The sequence below is a fragment of the Akebia trifoliata genome, chromosome 5 (assembly GCF_017979445.1).
Source record: "Akebia trifoliata isolate Shusen 1 chromosome 5, ASM1797944v1, whole genome shotgun sequence".
Taxonomy (NCBI): Eukaryota; Viridiplantae; Streptophyta; class Magnoliopsida; order Ranunculales; family Lardizabalaceae; genus Akebia; species Akebia trifoliata.
In genome coordinates, this window is record NC_141379.1 from 28,491,854 (window position 1) to 28,515,541 (window position 23,688).

Below are 23,688 nucleotides of genomic sequence, written 5' to 3' on the forward strand. Positions count from 1 at the left end.
CAAATTCAAAGGAAGATTATTACTTAAAATGTTTCCTTCAAAGAGATATCGCAAAATCAAAAGATTAAATATAATTGACATACCTAGAAGATGATAATCTAGTGAACCCAATGGCATATACTCGTAAACCAAAATCCGTTGATCTCCATCAGCACAATATCCAATGAGATTAACTAGATTTTGATGGTGAAGAAGACTTAGCATCATAACCTCAACAAGAAACTCTCTATTTCCTTGCAACCCAATCCTATCAAGTTGCTTAATAGCCACAAGCTGATCATAATGAACCAAAATCAGTCCTAAGTTTCTTCAATTATTCCAAGAAGGACTCAACCCAATTCATAGTAGTTAATTTAGTCCTCATTTACCTGCCCACTCTCAAGGCATCCCTTGTAGACTCTTCCAAACCCACCAGCACCCAATAGACATTCTGGTCGAAAATTCTTAGCTGCCAAGCAAAGCTCACGGAAGGTGAACGTTTTTGCAGCCATAGATACATTATTGTCTTTGTCGTTGGCTTCTTTTTTGTTTTGGGTTTCAGGTGAGGTTTCTTGATTAGGATTCGCTGCAAAACAAAGTGTGGATCAATAAGTTTTTAATGACCAAATAATTTTACACTTCTCAATCGATGTTTATAATAATTATGCATGCTCAAACCTAGTTTTCTATCAAATTAAGCTCATTAATAGCCAATGCCAGTAAGAAAGATCATATCCAAGTGCCTTATAAACTAAGAAGAATGAACCTAAAGGAAGGAAGTGTTTGCTCATCTTGGAGTGTTTCGAAGAGTACTGATTTTCTGACTCCCCCACGTGGCATACTAAAATTGCTCTCCTGATGTGGCATGTTGCTAGAACCATATAACTTTTTTCCTCGGGATACACAACTGCACATATTTATGGGGATGCGCTGATGTGTATCCTGATGCATACAATATATGGTTCTAGCAAATGCCACGCTAGGAGAGTATTTGAGAATGCCACATGGGGGAGTCAGATTATTACGACTCATGTTTCAAAACTGATTATAATTGAATTTGATTTTTTTCCTCTTTCTAAAGAATAGAGTCTGAATTATACTGCATGTAACAATAATAACTTTCCTCTCAAAGAAAAAACATCTACATCGTACTTTTTTGGCTCAAAGAACTATGTATCAATGCAAATCCTATAGCTATTAATTTTTAGTCTCATTTTATTGAAACCAGTCTTGCACAAATAACTTTACAAGTTACAAGGAAACATAAAATCATAGATCATCCGATAGTGAAAATTTTGTATCAGATGCATTATGAAATGACGTTGCAGTAGGGGAGGGGGATATAGTAATAGTCAAACAGATGTTCACATTAAAGGTTACAACTTAAAAGCTATGATTTGTTTTTGCACCAATTACTCACTGAATATCCGAAAACCTGGTGGTGGCCATTTTAACCTCTTGCTAGTATTCCTTCTCTTTGACGCCTTCTTCTCATGGGCTGAGGAACACGAAAAGCAACTTATGAGTCGATAAACCAATAAATTCTTTTTGAATTCTTAGTTATGGAACCTTCAAAACACTAATGGAACCTTTAAAATATTAGGGCATGTTTGATTGCAGGGAGAATAATTATCTTGCAAATCATTTGTCACCAGGCAAATCTTTTTTCTCTGTTTGAGTACAACATGGAAAATCACACACAAAAATCTCATTAAATTAGGTGTATAAGTTTACCTTATTTGAGTAAGTCTGGCCTTACTAATGGATTCAATGTCACAGTGATGTACAGGACAAAATTCTATGAATTTTAAAGAAAAAAAAACCTTGAAAAAGATTATTTTTCACTGCTAGATTTTAATTTTAAATTTGGGAGTTCGATTGGAGTTTGATAACCGTCGATTCTTAAAACCTTGGATCAAGTAAAAAAAAATATCAATTTTTTTTAGGATCTGAGTATTTCCATGAAGTCAAGAGGGCTATGGTGTTGGATTGCCAATTTGATACATATTTGAGCTAGATGGCCCTAGTAAGATTTAAAATCTTACTTAGTTCTCTCTTTTTTAAAAACAATAAAATTAGATGAAGGTACGAATGGTTTCATATGTATCCAAAGAGTTTATTTGTAATTTAAAATATTGATCATAGGGTTTTAAAGATTACACTACTAAAAAAAGAAAATATTTTTAGTAGATTTGGAAACGAAACAAATCATACCTTCCCTGTTGTCTTCTTGAACATAGTGATTGAGGTCAAGTCCACTGTTCACGGTTATCCTTTTTGTGATTTGTTCCCGAACATAGTGATTGGGGTCAAATCCACTGTTCGCTGTCACATTATAATATGTGTTGAGCTCTTGATGATCAATGGGATGGTTCAAGTCCAAACCGCTGTTGGCCGTAAGATTATTAAATGTGTTGGACTCGTCAATTTGGTGGTTCAAGCCAAATCCACTATTGGTAATTGAACTATCCATATTAATGCATAGTGGATATAATTAGAAGGCTCAATCTGCAAAGAAGAAAACAATTACACCTTAGAGGTTGTGAAAACTGAAAAAATATAAGAGCACTGATAATCTGACTTAGCCACTAGTCAACTCAATTGACTTACCTAACATGACAGGTTTGGGAATCCTAGATGTGCTCTGCTCGGGATACAGAACTACGGTTCTCCATAAAAAAGTGCAGTTTTGTATCCGAGGAGAACACATCTACAGTTTGCAAGTCTGTCACGTCAAATAAATGGATTGACTATGCCACTTGCCTAAGTGAAATTATCACTCAACTACTACGAATTTTTTACAATAAAAAAAAAAATATCACTCCCTCTCTCTTTTTTTTTTTTTTTTTTTTTTTCTGATTTGCTAAATAATGCGCTCAAAATTGTAGACTATTCATTTTAATTCCGAAAATGGTAAATTACTATTTTTGAAATTAAAATATTTTACATAAGTAGGGAAAATTATTATATAAATCATAAATATTTTTCTCCCTACAATTTTAATAAAAATAATTTAAATTTTTTTTTACCTTATAAAATAGCTTAATTCTAAAAATTATAATTTACCATTTGCAGAATTAAAATGAGCATTGTATCGTTTTCGAAGTCTTAAACTTTTTCTCTACCGGTTAGGCATTTTCCATATCAGCATATAATAATAATAATAATAAACTCTCATATTTGAACTGAAATTAACATTGCTTAAGGAATAAGGATACCCCTTAGATGCATTTTTAACTTACAAGATATGAAGAAGCAGAAGATGTCGCAACGGTGAAGAATCATTGAAGAATCTTTTTGGACGATTGTGCGTCGAAGTTATACTTTTTGGATGAGTAGGGATCCGCAACGGTGTCCGTTCCAAACGAAGGTCATGTGGCACCCCATTTTTAGAGAGAGAGAGAGAGAGAGAGAGGTCATGGTCTCGTTCATGGAAGAGATGAGGAAAACGAATACGGAGTTCGTCCAAGCTACCCAGAAATTATCTACTTTTGGATGAGTAGCTGGACTGGCTCTGCCTTAACCTGTTGACCTTTAAAAAAAAAAAAAAAACGGTGTCCTGTTTCCAACGAAGGTAATGTGGGGGCACATGGGCGTGGTGAGGCATGCATGTCCGTATATGCATTTTACTGCATCTGTCGCATGCTCACCACTAGGAGTGCACATTGGATTGAGTAAATCTGAGAATCGAACCAATCCGAAGTCTTTTGAATTAGTTTGGTTTGGATTAAGCATGATTTGGTTCGGATATGAATTGTATATTAAAAAATCTGATTAATTTGATTCGATTCCGGATTTAAGGGTATAATAGAACCGAATCAATCTGAGATTCGAACTAATCCGATTATATATATGTTACGTAGAGGTAACTCATCAAAGTTTTCAACTTTATCTCTTCTATTTTTTTTCTAACAAAAACTCATAAAAAATGTGCACAAATCTCTCTTTTAACTCTCAAATGAATCAATCTATTTATGGAATTTTTTTTCAAAGAGTTTGATTTCTTATTTTTTTTACGAGAACCTTTATGTCGTATTTGTTAGATGAAATATACTATACAAACCTAGGCTTGGATACGTTAATCTACTATTTATGAATTAGTTTACTCACTAATCCATCTAAAATACAAATTTTAAAATTGTAATTTTTTTTTAGTCTCATTGAGCTTTCTCTAATTTTTAATTTTTACAGATTTCAGTCAGAATTTAATCATAAAATCATTTTCATTTTAAAAGTAGGCAATATTTATTATCTGATCTAAATGGTTTCTCTTTTGAAAGAAAAAATACTAGTTTTTCTATTTTGAAAGTATGAGAACCAAACCAACCTTGGTTCGGTTCTATAGGGTAATTGGATTGGTTCGGTTCCAAATTTGTAGAACCGATCATGTTCGGTTCGGTTCCAATTTTGGCAAAATCCGAATCAATCCGAACTATGTGCACCCCTACTCACCACCATGTCAAGATGTCTCCCGTATGTCCTCACTGAGGTCACTCCAACATTAATCTTAAATTAAATAAAGAAAAAATGACCAAAAAGACCTATTTTTTGAAAATATGTACAAAAAAGTTGTTTCCATAAAAAAATATGGACTATTTAATACTCTTTTTATTTATTTATCAAATATTGCTTTAAAAAATATTTTTATAGCGAAAATACCATAATTACCCTTTCAACGATTTTCAAGATTTAAAGAAAGGTGTTTATCTAAGAATATTTGAGGTACTCCTATGTTTCAAAATTAATGACAAGTCTTTTAACTATGGTCATCTCTTATGGGCCAATGAAAAAAAAGATATGGATGAAAAAACAATTCCTAGATTTCTGAAATCGCCTCAACCCTTTTTCACTAAATAGTGGATAGGGGTCCGATTTATTAAATGGGGAACTTTAAAAGAAGGGAGTCGCCACCTAGTTTAGGTTTAGGAACCATAAATAACTCCAAATGGATAATGGGTCGATCCACGGATCAAAGAGATGGGTAAGGGGTCAGATTACGGGTTTCGGAAGGTGTTAGGCACCGAACCCGCCCGATCAAGTTGATCAGTCTCTACTATGATCCAAAATCATCCTATGGTCAACATACAAAGATTACAGTCAAGGTCACAGTCCAGTCATCATCATCAATTTATGTTGGATTTTCCAACCAAATCCCATGGCTAAAATTTATCCCAATTATCACATGATTCTTCTTTGAATTCCACAAAGTATGGGAAGATTTGAAAAAGCCCTAATCAGCTCCATGACCTGAAATTGATTAAGAAACTCCACCTGCAAATATTCCTCAAATTGTCCAAAATAGAAAATCATGAGAATATCCTAAATAAGAGGATTTCAAATAGAAACCTGTCAAATTGGGACGTAAAATATTTCCAAATTAGGAACATAAAATTTCCTAATTCAAAATTTAAGAGATATATGAGAATTCCCTAATTAGAAATTTCTTAAAAAATGGAATATTCCCAAAATAGAAATTTTCCAAAGATCACAATTTTGAGTTAGAAACTTCTAAATTCATGAACTTTCAAAATACAAAATTGCAAAATCATTTAAATTAGAAATTGATGATATGTGAAATTCCTAAAATAGGAATTTATAAATATATTCTTTCCTTAAATGGACAATTATGCAATTTCTATATCAGAAAATTCCAATATGAATTTTCCAATGGGATTACAAATAGGAGTTTCCAAATCAGGGAATTATGAATTTATGATGAATCCTCAAATTGGAAATTAACAAAATAAGAATAAAGAATCCCATATTCAACCAATTCTCAAAATAATCAAATGGACATGCATTCATGATTTTCGATATTTCCAAAATAGTTATCATTCAATAGCATGTATAGCTATCAATTCAAGGAGTACGTTGATTACATGAAAGAATCTTAAAATAATACAAAGAACTCGAACATCATCATAGATCATGCAAATTCAACTCGATCCTAATAACCATGATAGAAAAAATCCTATAATCCTACCAATATGCAAAGATAAAAATAAGATAAAGTAAAAACCAACAAATAAAAAATAAGCAATATCTAGCTTACAAATATCTCCCTAACCTATTAATATGCAAAAATGGTACAAATAAAAAAACAAAAGAATAAATTAAGCAAATATACATAATGAATACTTGGGAACCCCATCGACATACAAAAACGAACAAATAGTGAAAAATAATACGAAAGAGAAAATTCTCCTAATAATAAAAAAAATGCCGAAAAACATAGAGAAGAATAAAAAAAAATATTCTAACTTATCAACATGAAAAAATATATATAAAAACTTCATAAAAAGAAAACCTCCTAGTCCTACCTATAAAAAATAAAATAACAGAAACTGAAAATACATAAAATAAATATCTTCCTAATCCTATTGAAAAAAATATGAAAATAAATAAAAAACATAAGAAAAGAAAAGAATATATATATATATATATATATGTATATAAAATAAGAAAAATGGAGAACGCATATATTAAAGAGGACCAATACAAATAAACAAATATAAAAGAATAATAAACTCACCTATTAATCCGAGAATGGCGGCCTGATTCCTTCAGGTACAAGCGAAGGCTTGTGAATCCTTGTCACGGGTGCTGTGGTGGAAAGGAAGAGAGTGTCGGGGCGTTGGACTTTAGAACAGCCGGCTGTGCTGTTGTGATAAAGAGGAAGGGAGTGTTAGGGGCGTTGGACTTCAGAGCAGCAAGTTGTGCTGCTGTTGTGGTTGCTACGGAGAGGAATAGAGGCGTTGTAGGGGCTGTAATGGAGGTCAGGGCGTTGGTTCAGCAGAGAGAGGTGTGAAGGAGAGTTGGTTGGGTAAGTTGTAGAAGGGAAAACATGAAGAGAGAATGGGCTGGATATGCTGTATACAAAGAAGACGTTAGAGAAAAGGGTTGAGACTGTGAGAGGGGAGGACGTAGTGTTACAGCAGGAGGCGGGTTGGCAGGCACAGCAAACGTGACAGAGAATGGTGATGAAGAAGACGTCTAGCCAATCTTCTCCATTGTTCCTTCTTCACTTTCTTTATTTCTCCTCTCTTTGCCGTCCAACGGAGATCGCAGGTTTGCAAAGGATGAAAAAGAAAATAGAAAGAAGAGAGGTGTAATGCTGAGAGTGTGCGCGAGAGAGATGAATCTGGGACCAAGAAAGCAATCGTTCAGCCTAAGGACATTGAGAGGAATCCGCCCTTTAGAGAGAAAACGTTCTCTCCCTTAAGTAGAAAGCTACTTTCTATTTTTTGTTTTTTTATTTCTTTCTAAAAAAATTTCTTCTTTCTTTTTGTTCCATAAGCGTCGTTTCCTTTGGGGAAAATGGTCATGGGGTGATCCCCCGCTACTCGTAGCACAATAACCTCAACTCGTGATTGGTCTATTCTAGTTTCGATTAAAAATTTTGTTTTAGATTTTATTGATTTGAATTTAATTTGAATTTTATTGGTTTAATTGTTTAACTTTTGATTTGATTTTAATTATTTAATTTTGAATTGGATTTAAAATTTTTTAATTTTAAGTTTTAATTATTTAATTTCAAATTAGATGTTAATCGTTTTAATTTTAAGTTTTAATTATTTAATTTTGAATTGGATGTTAAATTTTTATTGTTTAGCTTTGAATTGGATTTTAATTGTTTAATTATGAATTAGATTTTAAAAAATTTTATATTGAATTAAATTTTATTTTTTTTTAATTTTAATTTTTAATTATTTAATTTCAAATTAGATGTTAATCGTTTTAATTATTTAATTTTGAATTGGATGTTAAATTTTTATTGTTTAGCTTTGAATTGGATTTTAATTGTTTAATTATGAATTAGATTTTAAAAATTTTTATATTGAATTAAATTTTATTTAATTTTAAGTTTTAATTATTTAATTGTAAATTAGATGTTACTTGTTTTACTTTTAAGTTTTAATTATTTTATTTTTTATTTGATTTTAATTTTTAATTTTAAGTTTTAATTGTTTAATTTTTTATTTGATTTTAATTTTAAATTTTAATTGTTTAATTTTTTATTTGATTTCAATTTTTATTATATTTTCCTAAGGATCGAGATTTCTAAGTTGAGTTTGGCGGTTGAGGGGCATTTCGGTCATTTTATGATTTTTCTTAAAATTTTCTGTTTTTGTCGGTTTGGGTCCCGTTAGACTCGAAATCCTATTCTAAGTACAATGGAGGTACTTTCGAGGTCTTTCGGAGGTCCAAAATTTATGAGGGGTATTTTAGTCATTTTGTCAGATTTTTACGAATTCTGGCGTGAGGTTTCTTTTAGTCCCAACGTGATTATTTCTATGTTTCAAAGTCATATTTTCCTAACGTGGCGAGATCTCTAGGTTATCGAACCGTGTAGCGAGCCTAAGCGTACGTGCTTGCTAAATCGGGTGTGATGTATGGCGATCCTAAGCGTGCGTAAATTTCTATGTCGAGTCGTAACGAGTAGGGGTGATGAAAAGAGTGAAAACAGAGGGAATCAGGGACAGTACTCACAAGCCTTCGAGTTCTTTGCGATCATCATTAGGAATTCACGGTAATCGGATGACGAATTGTCGAATTAGACAAATGCAAAAATGGGGTGTCTACAATTTCTTGTCTCAAAACTAGTAATCTTTAACTCACATAGATGATAATGACTACAACAAAAATGATGATGAAGATAAGTATCATCAGTGTCATCATCAAACTGATTTGATCTATGTATGTTAGATTTATTAAAATATATAAATAGTTTTCAATAATTAAAACATAATTTTAAAACACAACTTGAATATTCATCAAATTGATTCAACTCAAAACATAACAAGTTGACTTCAATGAGTCAAATAAGATTATATTGAATTTATGAATAGTTTTTAATAATAATTTTTTTTTCACATAAATATTAATAACCAAATAAATTTGTCACATTTTTTATTCGACTTAGTATATTTTTAGATCAAACCACATTGTAAAGTTGTTAGAAGGATATTTTAGGTATTTCTCTTAAAAAAATGTTTTCTTTATTGTCGCTTGTCGTTTTATTCGGTGAAGATAGAGACAAAACATGAAGAGATGCAGAGCCCACCGTACTCGGCTGGGGCCACTGCAAGGGAACTTAATGCAATTGCACCATTGCTAATTGAAGAAGTGGATCTGGTTTGAAGCAACCTTTTTGGGTCTTGAAAAGTGGTTGTGCCTGTACAAAGATTAGTTAGTAGAGTTCTCCAGCAATCCAAATGTTCATTCTGCCAATCAAACCCAGTAGCTTACATGGCCTCTTTAAGGTCTTCTATAGGATATTCTGAATTGTATCCAGATAATTTTCCATTTGCCTTACATTGTATCCTTGAGGAGGAGGATGCGTCTCGGCACTCCTATATATGTAAGAGCTTAATGCTTCATCTATTTTAGCCTAAACCCCCGATTGCCTTCCAAAAAAAAAAACTCAAATAAACCCATAGTTGGACTTGGCTCCCTTATCCATAAAGTTGATCTCACAACATTATGAAAATGCACGTAGAAGCTCAACATCCATGGCTTATCGAAGAAATTTTTTGTGTTAGTTGAAAACCAACTAGCAAGATTCGATAAAAACTACGCAGATGTTACAAGCTTTTGATAGTAAAATGAGCCATTGAATAGTTCTATACTTGCTCAATAATATACTTTTTGGAGAAGCTCCATGATGAAGATGACCTGTAATTTTTGGAAAAATAACAACCAGAAGGGGAAGATCACTTCGAATCCAACCCTTGAAACAGAGAAAATGTTACACAAAACTCACAAAAGGAAATGGGGAATAATCTTCAATACATTCTGATTCTTTCCAGCTATATTTATAGCCATTACAATCCTCCCAAATCTGTTTTGCAACCAACAAAAATATCCAAAACAGAATAACAACTAACAAATCAGTAACAACTTGAAAGTGCTCAAAATAACAACTAACAAATCAGTAGCAAACAACCCTTAGTAACAGCAAACGACTCTTACTCCTACATCAATTCCCTCCATCTTCAAAAGAACTCGTCTCAGAGTTCACAGACACAGTAGGAGCTCCATCTGGTGGGTAATACTCATAGATATCAGCAACATTGAAAGTTGAGGAAATCTGTAAGTCGTGGGGCAAGTCGATAACATAGGCATTGTCACTGATTTTATACTTAATCCGGAAAGGCCCTATCTTCTTTGCTTTCAGCTAGTTGTAAGTCCCAACTGGAAACCGCTCTTTGCGCAAGTGAATCATCACTAAATCCCCCTCAACAAAAATCTTCTCACGACGATGCATATCTGCCCGAGCCTTGTAACTAGCATTAGCATCTTCAAGTCGCTGCTTGACCTCCTTATGCACTTGGACAATCTGATCAGCTAACGCAGCAGCTGTCTTGCTCTTTGATTTTGGAAGAGTGATAAGATCAACTGTATGGTTTGGAACATTGGTATATACTACAGCAAACGGAGTCTTACCCGTAGACTTGTTAACCATGCTATTATAGGCAAACTCAGCCTGAGGAAGTGGGCTTGTCTCAAGCAATACATCGAATCATTGTTCCCAGAGTTCTGTTCACTACCTCAGTTTGACAGTCAGTCTGAGGGTGATAAGCGCTGCTAGATTGAAGAGTAGTGTCAAAACGCTTCCAAAGAATCTTCAAGAAATTACAGGTCTTCTTCATCAATTGGTATCAGAGCAAGGTTTGCCTTGGTTCAGGATGGCTGAAACTGATGGAGATGGTCGCCGCACCAACGACGAAGAGCGTGGTGTGCAGGCCCTTTGGGTGACGATTGCAAATCTTGAGCAGAGGATCGATTCGCGATTTGAGGATTTCGTGCAAGAAATCCGTCAAGCTTTGCGAGATGGCAACGTATCAAGAACTGATCCGGGCGCTAACCATAATGATGAGCGAGATGTGGCTCGCAATCATTTGGGTGGTGTCCGGAACCAGCGACAACGACATCAGAATCGAGATCACATAGCTCATGGTGGTTACGATAGTTCTGAAGATGATGAAACTTATCGCGATTGAGAAGTTTTAGATTGAGCTGATTTTTTGTGAGGATAATCTTCTCAATCCAAAACCTCTAACCCATATTTTTTGAAAAACCATTGTTTTTGAGGAGCTCTCATCAAATTCGTTCTCACGGGTATAATGCCGTTGGAGATTTTGGTTAGATTAATTATGTTAAAGATGTTTGTCCTGTAAACCTGAGGAGGATATTCTTGTTAGGATCAAACAGTTGGATGGTCCTCGAGATGCATATCAAATATTTATAGGACCATCAACGGTGTACATATGAGAAAAAGGAATTCTATGGATCACAGAAGGATATTTGACCGAGACAAATGTGGAGAAGAGGTCATGGTCGCCACGATTTCTTCTCGCTCTTTGTCTAGAGTTTTAACATGGTTGACCGTTAGAATCAATTCTACAACGTGCAAAAATCCAAACGTGAGTGCACATTGCAATCTGATGCACGTTAGCATAATTCCTAGTAAGATTCTAACGTGCGCTAATTCTAAAATCGAAAGAACTGTTGAGATGGTAAAAGAGAAGAGAACAACTCGACTTGTTGTATTGGCCTCCCAATCTACAAATTTGGTAAGTTTTAATCATGTTCTTGGAGGCATAGTGGGTTTATACCAATAATGATGAATTATTTTCTTAATTTTCTACTTTTTTTTTTTGGGTGGTAAATTCTATTTTAATTGTGGATGATTCGAAGTGTTCATGTTGGAGTTGTATTTTGAAATGGGTTTCTATTTTAATAGGATAATTTGTGTGTGATATAGTGTTGCTATGTGTTGTTATTAGGGTGTCCTGAGATAGTTTCTTGAGTCTTGATGAGTGGTAAATGGGTATGTTAGGTGATTGATAATATGCCAAGACCAAGTAAATTACTGTTTTGGGTGTTGTTTTAAAGTTGAAAAGCTTTGATGGATTTTGGGTGTTGGGTTATTAATGATTTAATTTATTGCTAGGTAGGTTAATGATGGTGACGATATTATATTTTAACTCTATTATTAATAGTTATGTTTGAGGGTTTAGTTTCAATTGTTTTAAGTTTCTATAATCTATAAGATTGGGTGTCGGACTTCAAATTCAGTGTTGGTAAGGATTCTTCTAATTCTAGTTGGATTCGTTAAATTGAATGGTTAGTTAGAGTCACTATAGTGAGGGTTAGTGTGAGGAAGGTTTGTTGTTAGACTCGATAATTATAGATTATTTTATGGTGTGTAGTTGCTTAAAAACTTTGGTTGAGTCGATTTTAATAGTGAAGAATGAATATTATTGTGCATAGTGGGAATGTGTGATGAAAGAGAAAAATAATTGATAAAAATTTGATATGAGGTTTGGTATTGTATTTCGTCAAAAAATAAAAATAAAATGTAAGTAATTCTATTTTATTTTATGGTCATGTAGATGTTAATTTGTTTTAAAGCTGGTTAAATATGTTGGAAATGTAAGAACTTGCAAGAAATTATTGACTTCTTTTATACGATTGTTTCATGCATAAACACTATGAATTTTGATTTAATTTGTGTATGATTTACATAATTTAAATCATACATAGAATTACTTGTGTATGATCTTTTACGGATTTGAATCTCATTTCATATACGATGATTGGATATAAAAGTTGATGTGATATGTATAGAATATTATTTGAAGTTGTGGAATTTTGATCTGATCAACTGAGATAAAATATCGGCCTATGGTTGTTAAAGGGATGGTAAACATTCCCTTGGATGAAAGACAGTTCAAAATGCGAGTTAAACTGTTTATCTATCATTCCCTTTGAAAAGAATTCGGGTGTTGGAGAAAAATTGAATTTTCATTGTCAATTGAAATAAATTGTGATTATGGAACTACTATTTTCTATATGAATTCAAAATGCGAGTTGAACTGTTAATCCAGCATTTTTACGTTTTACATGAATTGTTCAAATGAGACACGTTTTCAATTCAGAACCCTATTATAGGTGTCGAAGTTAGGTAATCGGTTTCCCTGCCCACCTCTCTATAGTTATATTGCAGTCCACATTCATAGTAGCTGATATAGATTGGTTTGCATCGATAAAGAAATAAGTTACCAATTTAGTGTTTAGTGATCTAAGATCTGGAGATTTGATTGGCGGCTTTTGTGGCAAATTATTGCTATGGATTGTCAACAATGGATGGTACATAAAGATGAATTGTGAATTGTACAAGGTAGTTGATGAGTTATTTTATCTATAGTGGATATGTAGATCAGATAGGAATGGAAATATGTAATATAGATGTATGATGTGTGATCGAGAATGGGAGATATCTATGAATAATTGGATGTATGAAGTGTTATTACACAGGCATTGTTTTGTAAGGGGTAATTTTCATAAGTATATATTTTAGCTTCTCCTCTGATTTAGATGTTTAGCGGATAAAACATTGTTTTGCAGATGTGAGAAACATCTTAAATAGAGCAACCTTGTCTGCACCTCAACCTAGTTCATCTTCAATTTTGATTGTAGGTTGTATTCAACATCTACTTCACAAGCAATTATTTGGAAAGAGATTGAGGTACCACACGAATTTATTTGCAAGATATCAAACAGGATCTCATGTTGCTTGAATTCAATTCCCCAATTCTATAGCTTCAATAACAGCTCTTTGGCATTCATCCGAGCTATCTTTGTCTCACTTCTCTTTATTGTCGCTTGTCGTTTTATCCGGTGAAGATAGAGTCAAAACAGGAAGAGATGCAGAGCCCTCCCCCTTAGTCGGCTGGGGCAACTGCAAGGGAACTTAATGCAATTGCACCATTGCTAATCAAGGGACGTAGGGTAGCTTCCTCTTGGAGACAGATGGCAGCAACAATGAGTGCTTGATACAAACTTTTCATTGAGATGTCCCCTTGAAGAAGTGGATCTGTCATTTGAAGCAACCTTTTTGGGTCTTGAAAAGTGGTTGTCCCTGTACAAAGATTAGTTAGTAGAAGAGTTCTTCAGCAATCCAAATGTTCATTCTACCAATCAAACTCAGCAGATTACATGGCCTCTTTAAGGTCTTCTATAGGATATTCTGAATTGTAGACAGACACTACGTCTCAAGCAATTAAAAATGACTAAATATGTCGGAAAAAATGACGGTCTTTATCATTTTTTTTAATCCTTAATGACGTCTGTAATAGTCGATTATAAACAACTGATTTAATTCGTCATTAAATAAGTGAGAGAGCCACTATTGCCGCACCTTTTACTAATGCTACACTAATTCCTATGTAAGAATTGCACACAGTGGTGTGGCGTTAATAAAAATTTGGTGGCAATAACAATTTAATACTTAAAGCAATTTGTATGTTCTTCTCTAAAAAAACCCTAGAATTGGAAATCTCAAACCACAAATCCAATTTACTCCTTTTCGATTTCCTCTCTCACGATTTTAGGGTTTGGGATTTTCGATCTCCTCACAATTTCCTCTTTCGTGATTTAGAGTTTTGGACTTACGATCTTCTCTCACACCGATTATAGGTTTTTTCTCACAAAAATATAGAGTTAGGGTTTCAAAATCCTTGAGTCTTCAACAAATTTTCGTTCTCATCTAAAGGGGTTACGAAACTAGGTGAGGTTCGATCGGCATCTTCTCCAACACAAACTTTCCAGGTAGCTCTCTCTCTCTCTCTCTCTCCAGGCTGTTGTATTGTTAGCCTTAGGGATTCATTGTAGATCTGAGTATGAGAAGGTTGCTAGAGACTACAAGTTGAAGATCGAGTATGGGAAGGTTTGGGTTTCAAGTCTTATGAGTCTTGGTATGAAACATTAAGGTTAAACCGAATAATACAATATGATGATGTTTTTTTTTTATACGACACCATTTCAATCCACTGTTCCTAGACATGAAATTTCTCTCAAAAATCCCCAATCATCCAAAAGTGCTATGAAATTTTGGAATCAAACTCCCCTCCCCCATCACATTGAATTTTTCAAAATTTTCTTGCAAATTGATTTTCTACTAATTTTTGGAAAGTATCCAAAATTTTCAACGAAGTGGATAAAACCAAGTGAATCATGTACAATCATCCACAAATAAAATAAAATATTTGTACATTTGAACATATGGCTTTGGTACAAGCCTTGTAAGCAATCTTCTGTTTAATTCTTGAAAATTTCACAAATTTTTCATTTTTTTCAATGAAAGTATGATTCTTTCGATTGTTGAACTATTTTGAATAATTCACGCATTTTCAGCTTAAAAGAATAAAATGCCTTTTTTTACGACTTTTACAAATTTTTATAAAACTCGGTGGAGAAAAAAACGCTTCTGTTACTTGTATGTTGCAAAGTGTAAACTTGTAAGTTGTGACATGTAGCACAAGTTGACTTAGAGGCGGTCATGCTTCAAAATTTTGGAGGGATCCAACTTTTTATGTCACAAATGTGTCTTTTATTTAAAATAATAATAATAACATGATCCTCTATATTTATTTCAAATTACACATTAATTTTGCAAATTGATGATTTGTCCCTTGACTTTGGTCTTCTTTTATAAATCAACGGAATAATAACCTACATGCTCTCATTATCACCACCATCATTATTACCATCACCAATATATCATCACCTTCACCATCACCATTAACATCACCATCACTATTAACATCATTATCATATTACCGAATTTTTGGTTTCCAAATTTTTGAAATGAGACTGAGAATATTCGCATGAAGCATATGTTGCATATTTTCCATTTATCAAAATTTTGAATTTTTTATTGGAGTTTTGAGATCCAAAATTGAATAGAACTCGAATTTTTCACAAATTGAATTTTTGTTGTATTCCGCATTGCTAACAAGGGGTACAAGACCCAATGAATTTATGTTGTTGGATTCATAGTTTTCTTTTATGACTTAAATCAAGAATGTATAGAGTTTTTCCATTTCCGGTGAAACCTTAGCTAAAAGGCATTTTACTTTTTTGTAATAGTTGAAAAGTCAAAGATTCTTTGATTTGTTTTCTCTTAAGAGTTGTAAAGACAATTCTCTAAATTTTTACCGGCCTGTCGAATAGACACAAGACTTGTGCTCAACTATATGAATTTTTGTCTTTGTTTTTATTTTTATTTTTTATGATGAGGGGACACAAATTTATTAGCAACACATCCAACTGGATCTCCTGTTATTTTCTTTAATGGAATGCCGCTTCTCTTCATTGTTGCTTGATCCCACCTCATCAGCTGGGGCCACTGCTAGTGAACTTAATACATTTGCAACATCCCTAATCAAGGGACGTCCAGTAGCCCTGTTTAGGAGACACATGTCAGCAATAGCAAGCGCTTGATACAAACTTCTTATTGAGAAGTCCCCTTGAAGAAGTGGATCAGCCATTTGAGGGGATCTTTTTCGGTCCTTGAAAAGGGGTCGAGCCTGTTCAACAAAATAACAACATCAACACTGTAAAGAAATGACTTTTTAATCAGAGTTTCAATCAACTTGAATATAAACTAGACATGTACGCATGATTGGACTTGGACAGATATATACGGACAGGCTCACTCATCCATAAAGTTGCTCTTGCAACATTATGAAAATGCATGTAGAATCTCAACTTCCATGACTGATCAAAGAAAATTTACATTCTAACAGAAAACCAACCAGTGAGATTCCATAAAAACTACAAAGATGTTACAAGCTTTTGATGGTAAAATGAGCCATTGAAGTGTTCTATACTTGCTCAATAATACTTTTCCATCAAAAGTATGAGAAGCTCCAGCTTAAGACCCCTGGACAACAAAAGCGCACACCTTTGGGTACATTACAAGAAGCAACCTTGAAGACATTCTTCACAAACGAGACAACTGTTTTGCGAACAGGTTGGTACCAACACATATCTCCTTAGAAGAATATAATTGAAGACTACTAATTGGATTCTTTTAAGCAAACTAATTAGTAGCCAAGGACACTCAAAGGTCCTCCGCCAGATCTCCTACCTCACTATGTTGCTTTGATACTTGAACAAGTTGATTTTAAGAGCGTTAGCTTAGACTGAATAAATTTACATGGACAATTCGTAAAAAATGGTCTGTCATGAGCCATATTTTTAACACAAAATGATGGGATGGACCTCATAAGAATTAAGATTTGTCCCAACTCTTCTAGAAGCCATGGGCACTCTTATTAACTTCTTCTGAAACAATAGCTTTTATCCACAACACACAACAATTAAAAAAAAAAAAAAAAAAACCTCTAATGGATTCACATTCAAGCAAAGAGAAACAAAAAAAAGTAAAGAGCAAGTAAGAAAATTACCCAAGGAACTAAATTTTGCTCTTCTGCTGGCCTAGTGGTGTCGATGGCTCTTCGCCCTGTGATTAACTCAAGTAAAACAACTCCAAAACTGTAAACATCTGATTTCAACGTCAGATGACCTGTTCTTGCATACTCCGGGGCACAATATCCAAGCGTGCCCACCACCCTCGATGATACATGAGTCTTATCTCCAGTAGGACCAAGCTTTGCAAGCCCGAAATCCGAGAGTTTCGGAATGAATCCTTCGTCCAACAAAATGTTGGACGATTTCAGATCACGATGTATAACAGGGGGATTGGCATTGTCATGCAAATATGCCAGACCTTTAGCGGCTCCTGCTGCTATTTTCATTCTTGTATACCAACCTAACGGCTTCTGGTCTGGTGCGAGATCTACAAACAAATATAAGATACGTATTGAAATATGTAGCGTGTATTGAATTATTGCAAATTCAAAGGAAGATTATTACTTAAAATGTTTCCTTCAAAGAGATAATCACAAAATCAAAAGATTAAATATATTTGACATACCTAGAAGATGATCTTCTAGAGACCCCAGTGGCATATATTCATAAACCAAAAGCCTCTGATCTCCATCAGCACAATATCCAATGAGATTAACTAGATTTTGATGGTGAAGACGATGTAGCATTGAAACCTCAACACGAAACTCTCTATTTCCTTGCAACCCATTCCTGTTAAGTTGCTTAATAGCCGCAAGCTGATCATAATGAACCAAAATCAATCCTAAGTTTCTTCAATTATTCCAAGGACTCAACTCATTCATAGTAGTTAATTTAGTCCTCATTTACCTGCCCACTCTCAAGGCATCCCTTGTAAACATTTCCAAACCCACCAGCACCCAATCGACATTTATAATGAAAATTCTTGGTTGCCAAGGCAAGCTCATGGAAGGTGAACGTTACTTCAATATGTTCAGGTGAGGTTTCTTGATTAGGATTCTCTGCAAAACAAAGTGTGGATGAATAAGTTTTGAATGACCAAATAATTTTACACTTCTCAATTGATGTTTATAATAATTATGTCTGCTCAAACCTAGTTTTCTATCAAATTAAGCTCATTAATAGCCAATGCCAGTAAGAAAGATCATATCCAAGTGCCTTACAAACTAAGAAGAATGAACCGAAAGGAAGTGAAATGTTTGCTGATCTTGAAGTGTTTCGAAGAGTAATGATTTTCTGACTCCCCCACGTGGTATACTAAAATTGCTCTCCTGATATGGCATCTGCTAGAACCATAGATCTTTTTCCTCGCGATACACAACTACACATATTTATGGGGATGTGCAGTTGTGTATCCCAATGCATAAAATACATGGTTTTAGCACATGCCACGCCAGGAGAGTATTTTGAATATGCCACATGGGGGAGTCAGATTATTACGACTCGTGTTTCGAAACTGATTATAATTGAATTTGAATTTTTTTTTTTCCCTTTTTCTAAAGAATAGAGTCTGAATAATACTGCATTTGACAATAATAACTTTCCTCTCAAAGAAATAACATCTACATCGTACTTTTTTGGCTCAAAGAACTATGTATCGATGCAAATCCTATAGCTATTAATTTCTAGTCTCATTTTATTGAAACCAGTCTTGCACAAATAACTTTACAAGTTACAAGAAATCATAATATCATAGATCTCAATCTTGTGTTTGATGGAGAGCCTCAAACCTCGTTTGAGGTTAGGGAAATCTCATGGTACCCATTATTATTCTCTTTTCTTTTGCTTTTCTGTAAGTTCCATATGCTTTTAATGAATTTGTTGAAGGTTTTAACTACAATGTTAAATTAATTGGCAGATCCGAATAGAGCGGAGAGTGGGTCGTGTATTTGAAGGTTGGTAAGAAGGGAGGATATATTTCGCTCTTACCAACAAATACCTTGCTTACTTCAACCATTATGCTGTCCAAAACTCCAAATCTAAAGAAAATCAACGCACTCCTGCCTAGTAAAGTTCCTTCTCTTTTCCAATAATTTCTAATTTATTAATTACCTCATATAATGCCTAGTGTAACTATAGTATGCTGACCATGGAATATAATATCCTCACGCATTGTACATGTTAGAACGATAGTCCCACATTGCCTGTGGGAGCCCAATCCATGGGTCCATAGAGAGAATAAGTTTTTCACATAAGATAATATGGAGTCATGGAGTTGTATATCACTTTTGTACTTCTCACTCGCTTACATCTTTGCTTATCTGATGTACAAAATCTCCTAGTTTTGTTATTTATGCACACGTGTCGATTATGAGAATTGACGATTATTCAGTTTAATTCTTTGGATCACATATTCATCCTTGCATGGGTAGTAGCTCTATCGGACCATACACACTGTTGCCCTTGACACTTCTTGATTGTGTTTGCTTTCTTATGATGTTTAGCTACTTTTTCCCATCCGCAAAAATAGTTTGTTGCCTACTCTATTTACAACTTTTGGTGTTTGGCTTGAATTGGCTTAGACATGTTGGTTTGACCATCTTACCCATAAATGAATATTTAAAATAGTTCAATTTCTACATTTTGATGATTCTCACACTCCCAACATAATCCATTGTAGCACTTTAGGCCACTCCCAACATAGAATCATGTTCTAGCACTTTTAGTAACGAAGTTTTAAACTAACTACTATTGGCATCTGCTTTGTGTATTTTCTAAGTATTAAGCAATGAACATTCACTGTGGTATATCAAAATAATTGGTTCTTATGCTAGTGGGTTATGGTTGCTTATAACCGTTCTTCATTAGTGGAGGACTGCTTGATTACAACTAATCAAGTTAGCCAGGAATTGATTTTCTATCGACTTGTTTTTTTATTTGCTATTAATATTTATAAATATACAGTTCTTGAAGATCTTGATAGTGTTTCGCCTTCATATAATATTTCTTATTTTTTAACATTTGTGAATAAAGTCTAGCTATGTTCTTCTATTACTTTGGGTTAATATCTCGATGTACCAAACCTTTTCCGTGTAGGTACGAAAGTGCCATTAGGATTTCCTTGAGAATAGTGGCAATGTAGGGGAAATCCAAACATTGAGGAAATAAGAGGACACGATAGAGCGGAGAAAGCCAGAGGAGATCAAAGGCATCACGACCATTTGCTTCTAATTGAATTTTATTTTTAAGCAATTATGTGACGTAATTTCATTTGTAAGTGCCCAATTGCTTCAATTAGAGACTGTTTAGTAATGAAATTTCAATATATAATATGAATTTTGAATTGTTTAGTTTAATTTGGAGCTTGTTTTATGATTTTTATTTTGTTTTTTTATTTTTCTGAATTTTTTTTTTATTACTATTTCATTTATTGTAATTGGTGAATTAGAGGACAATTCCATTGCTAGTTAAACCTCTATATTCGACGGCCATACTCTATTGATTTTGTTTTTGTTTTTTTGAAGCTCATTCTCTAATAATTTATTAGTTCAAGACCGTCAAAAAAAAAAAAATCTACAAGAAAATATTTGACAGGCATATTTGATGAGATGGTCCGTCAAATTTTTCAAAATTTGACGGGCTGAGACCATCAAATATGGGCTTTTCACATAGTGTATAGTACTAGTCAAACAGATGTCCATATCAAAAGTTACACCATAAAAATTATGATTTGTTTTTGCACCAAAACAAACGTGGATGGAGGTAGTGAGAGTAGAAATGGACACATATGAACTAATAGAAGATAGTATTTTTTAAGGAAAGGCTTTGAGTATGATTTTCTTCCACATATGCTAAGGCAAACCAATTACTCACCGAACGGTGAAATGGATTCTTCAGGAGAAGTGGTAGCAACTGTAACCTCTTGCTACTATTTATTCTCTTTGATGACTTCTTCTCATGGGCAGAGAAACACGAAAAGCAATTATGAGTCGATAAACCAATAAATTCTTTTTGAATTCTTAGATATGGAACCTTTAAAATCTTAGGGTATGTTTGATTGCAAGTAGAATAATTATCTAGCAAATCATTTGTCACCAAGTAAATCCTTTTCCTCTATTTGAGTACAACATGGAAAATCACGCCCAAAAGTTCCATTAAATTGGGTGTATAAGTTTATTTATTTATGGCTTTCAAAAACACGATTCAATGTCACGGTGATGTAGAGAAAAAAATTCTATGAACTTTAAAGAAAAAAAAATCTTGAAAAAGGTTATTTTTCATTGCTAGATTTTAATTTTAAATTTGGGAGTTCGATGGGAGTTTGGTAACCGTCTATTCTTCAAACCTTGGATCAAGTAAAAAAAAAAAAAAAATCAATTTTTTTTAGGATTTGAGTATTTCCATGAAATCAAGAGGGCTATGGTGTTGGATTGCCAATTTGATACATATTTGAGCTTGATGACCCTAGTAAGACTTAAAATCTTATTTAGTTCTCCCTTTTTTAAAAAACAATTAAATTAGAAGAAGGTATGAGCAGTTTCATATGTATCCATAGAGTTTATTTGTAATTTAAAATATTGATCACAGGATTTTAAAGATTACACTACCAAAAAAAAGAACATATTTTTTTATAGATTTGAAAATGAAACAAATCATACCTTCCATGTTGTCTTCTTGAACATACTGATTGAGGTCAAGTCCACTGTTCACGGTTATCCTATTTGTGATTTGTTCCTGAACATGGTGATTGCGGTCAAATCCACTGTTCGTTGTAACATTATAATATGTGTTGAGCTCTTGATGATCAATGCGATGGTTCAAACCAAAGCCATCACTGTTGACCGTAGGCTTAATGTATGTATCGAGCTCCTGATGATCAATGCGATGGTTCAAGCCAAATCCGCTGTTGGCCGTAAGATTAGTAAATGTGTTGGACTCATCAATTTGGTGGTTCAAGTCAAATCCACTATTGGTAGTTGAACTATCCATATTAATGTATAGTGAATATCTAATATTGGGGTTGATTAGGATCTATTTTGGTTCCCTATTTTTATAACTAAAAGGCTCAATCTGCAAAGAAGAAAACAAATACACCTTAGAGGTTGTGAAAACTGAAAAAAAATATATGAGTACTGATTATCTGACTTAACAACGTGACAACTCAATCAACTTACCTGATGTGATAAGTTTGAGAATCATGCTCTCCTCGAGATACAAAGGTGCAGTTTTGTATAAGAGGAGAACACATCACGGTTTGCAAGCCTGGCATGTCAGATAAGTCGATTGAGTATGTCACATGCCTAAGTCAGATTATCAATGATGAAAAAGGCTAAAATTCAAACAAAAATCACTCAACAACTATGAATTTTTTACAATCAAACAAAAAATATCACTCCCTCTCTTTTTTTTTTTTTTTCTGATTTATTAAAAGATACTCTCAAAAGTGTAGACTACTCATTTTAATTTTGAAAATGGTAAATTACTATTTTTGAAATTAAAATATTTTACATAAATAGGAAAAATTATTACATAAATCATAAATATTTTTTTCGCTACAATTTTAATAAAAATAGTTTTAAAAAAATTCGCCTTATAAAATAGTAAATTTTCCCATTCTAACGTAAAATAGTTTAATTCCAAAAATTATAATTTACCATATATATGTAGAAGCAGAAGATGTCGTTGGAGAGAGAGAGAGAACCTGTATTTGGGTGGGAGATTCCTCCATATATATAAAATCGATCGTCTAAAAGTAAACTCATGAGGAAAACGAATACGGAGTTCGTCGAAGCTACCCAGAAATTACTACTTTTTGGACGATTGTGCGTCGAAGCTACACAGAAATTAAGTACTTTTTGGATGAGTAGGGGATCCACAACGGTCTCCGTTCGAAACGAAGGTCATGTGGCACCCCATTTTTAGAGAGAGAACCTGTATTTGGATGGGAGATTCCTCCGTATATATAAAATTCATCTTCTGAAAGTCAACTCATGAAGAAAACGAATACGGAGTTCGTCGAAGCTACCCAGAAATTAAAGTACTTTTTTTTTTTTAATATTTATCAGTTTGATTCATCCATGGATTATAGCATTGTCTTAACTCTTAAGAATGATTTATAATCGTTGGATTTAAATTCTTTATCTTAAGAACATTGGAGGTACTCCAATGTTTCAAAATTAATGACAAGTCTCTTGACTATGGTCATCTCTTATAGGCCAATGAAAAAATAGATATCAATGAAAAAATAATTCTTAATTTTCTTTTTCTAAAACTAGTAATCTTTAATTCACATAGATGATGATGATTACAATAAAGATGGTGATGGAGATGAGTATAATCATCATCATCATCAAATTGATTAAAATTTTTAAAATATATAAATAATTTTTCAATAATTAAAACATAATTTTAAAACTTGACTTAGAATGTTAATCAAATTGATTCAAAAGATTCTTTATAAATTAATAATTTATTAAGTGGAGTTTAAATGATTCATATTTTTTTCTAGGAGACTATTCGATACATATTCTTAATAAAGAGTCCTTCATT

At 33.4% G+C, this 23,688-nt stretch overlaps 1 protein-coding gene across 5 annotated transcripts in view; it reads right to left on the reverse strand.

Moving 5' to 3' along the window:
- LOC147401969 (putative serine/threonine-protein kinase PBL7) overlaps window positions 1-23,182 on the reverse strand; it is a 43,609-nt gene extending 20,427 nt beyond the window's left edge. Inside the window, exons 1-5 of one of the 5 annotated variants that reach the window (XM_086443477.1) lie at window positions 3,222-3,362; window positions 2,194-2,487; window positions 1,400-1,477; window positions 369-565; window positions 84-273 (exon numbers count right to left, since the gene is read on the reverse strand). In XM_086443477.1, the coding sequence (XP_086299603.1) occupies window positions 84-273; window positions 369-565; window positions 1,400-1,477; window positions 2,194-2,452 (724 nt within the window). In that variant the 5' untranslated portion in view covers window positions 2,453-2,487; window positions 3,222-3,362. Of the gene's footprint in view, window positions 1-83; window positions 274-368; window positions 566-1,399; window positions 1,478-2,193; window positions 2,488-3,221; window positions 3,363-15,992; window positions 16,356-17,237; window positions 17,630-17,767; window positions 17,958-18,048; window positions 18,201-21,797 lie in introns of those variants that run through there. The other 4 variants (XM_086443479.1, XM_086443478.1, XM_086443476.1 and 1 more) reach the window with 4 other exon arrangements.
- Window positions 23,183-23,688: the final 506 nt, after the last annotated feature.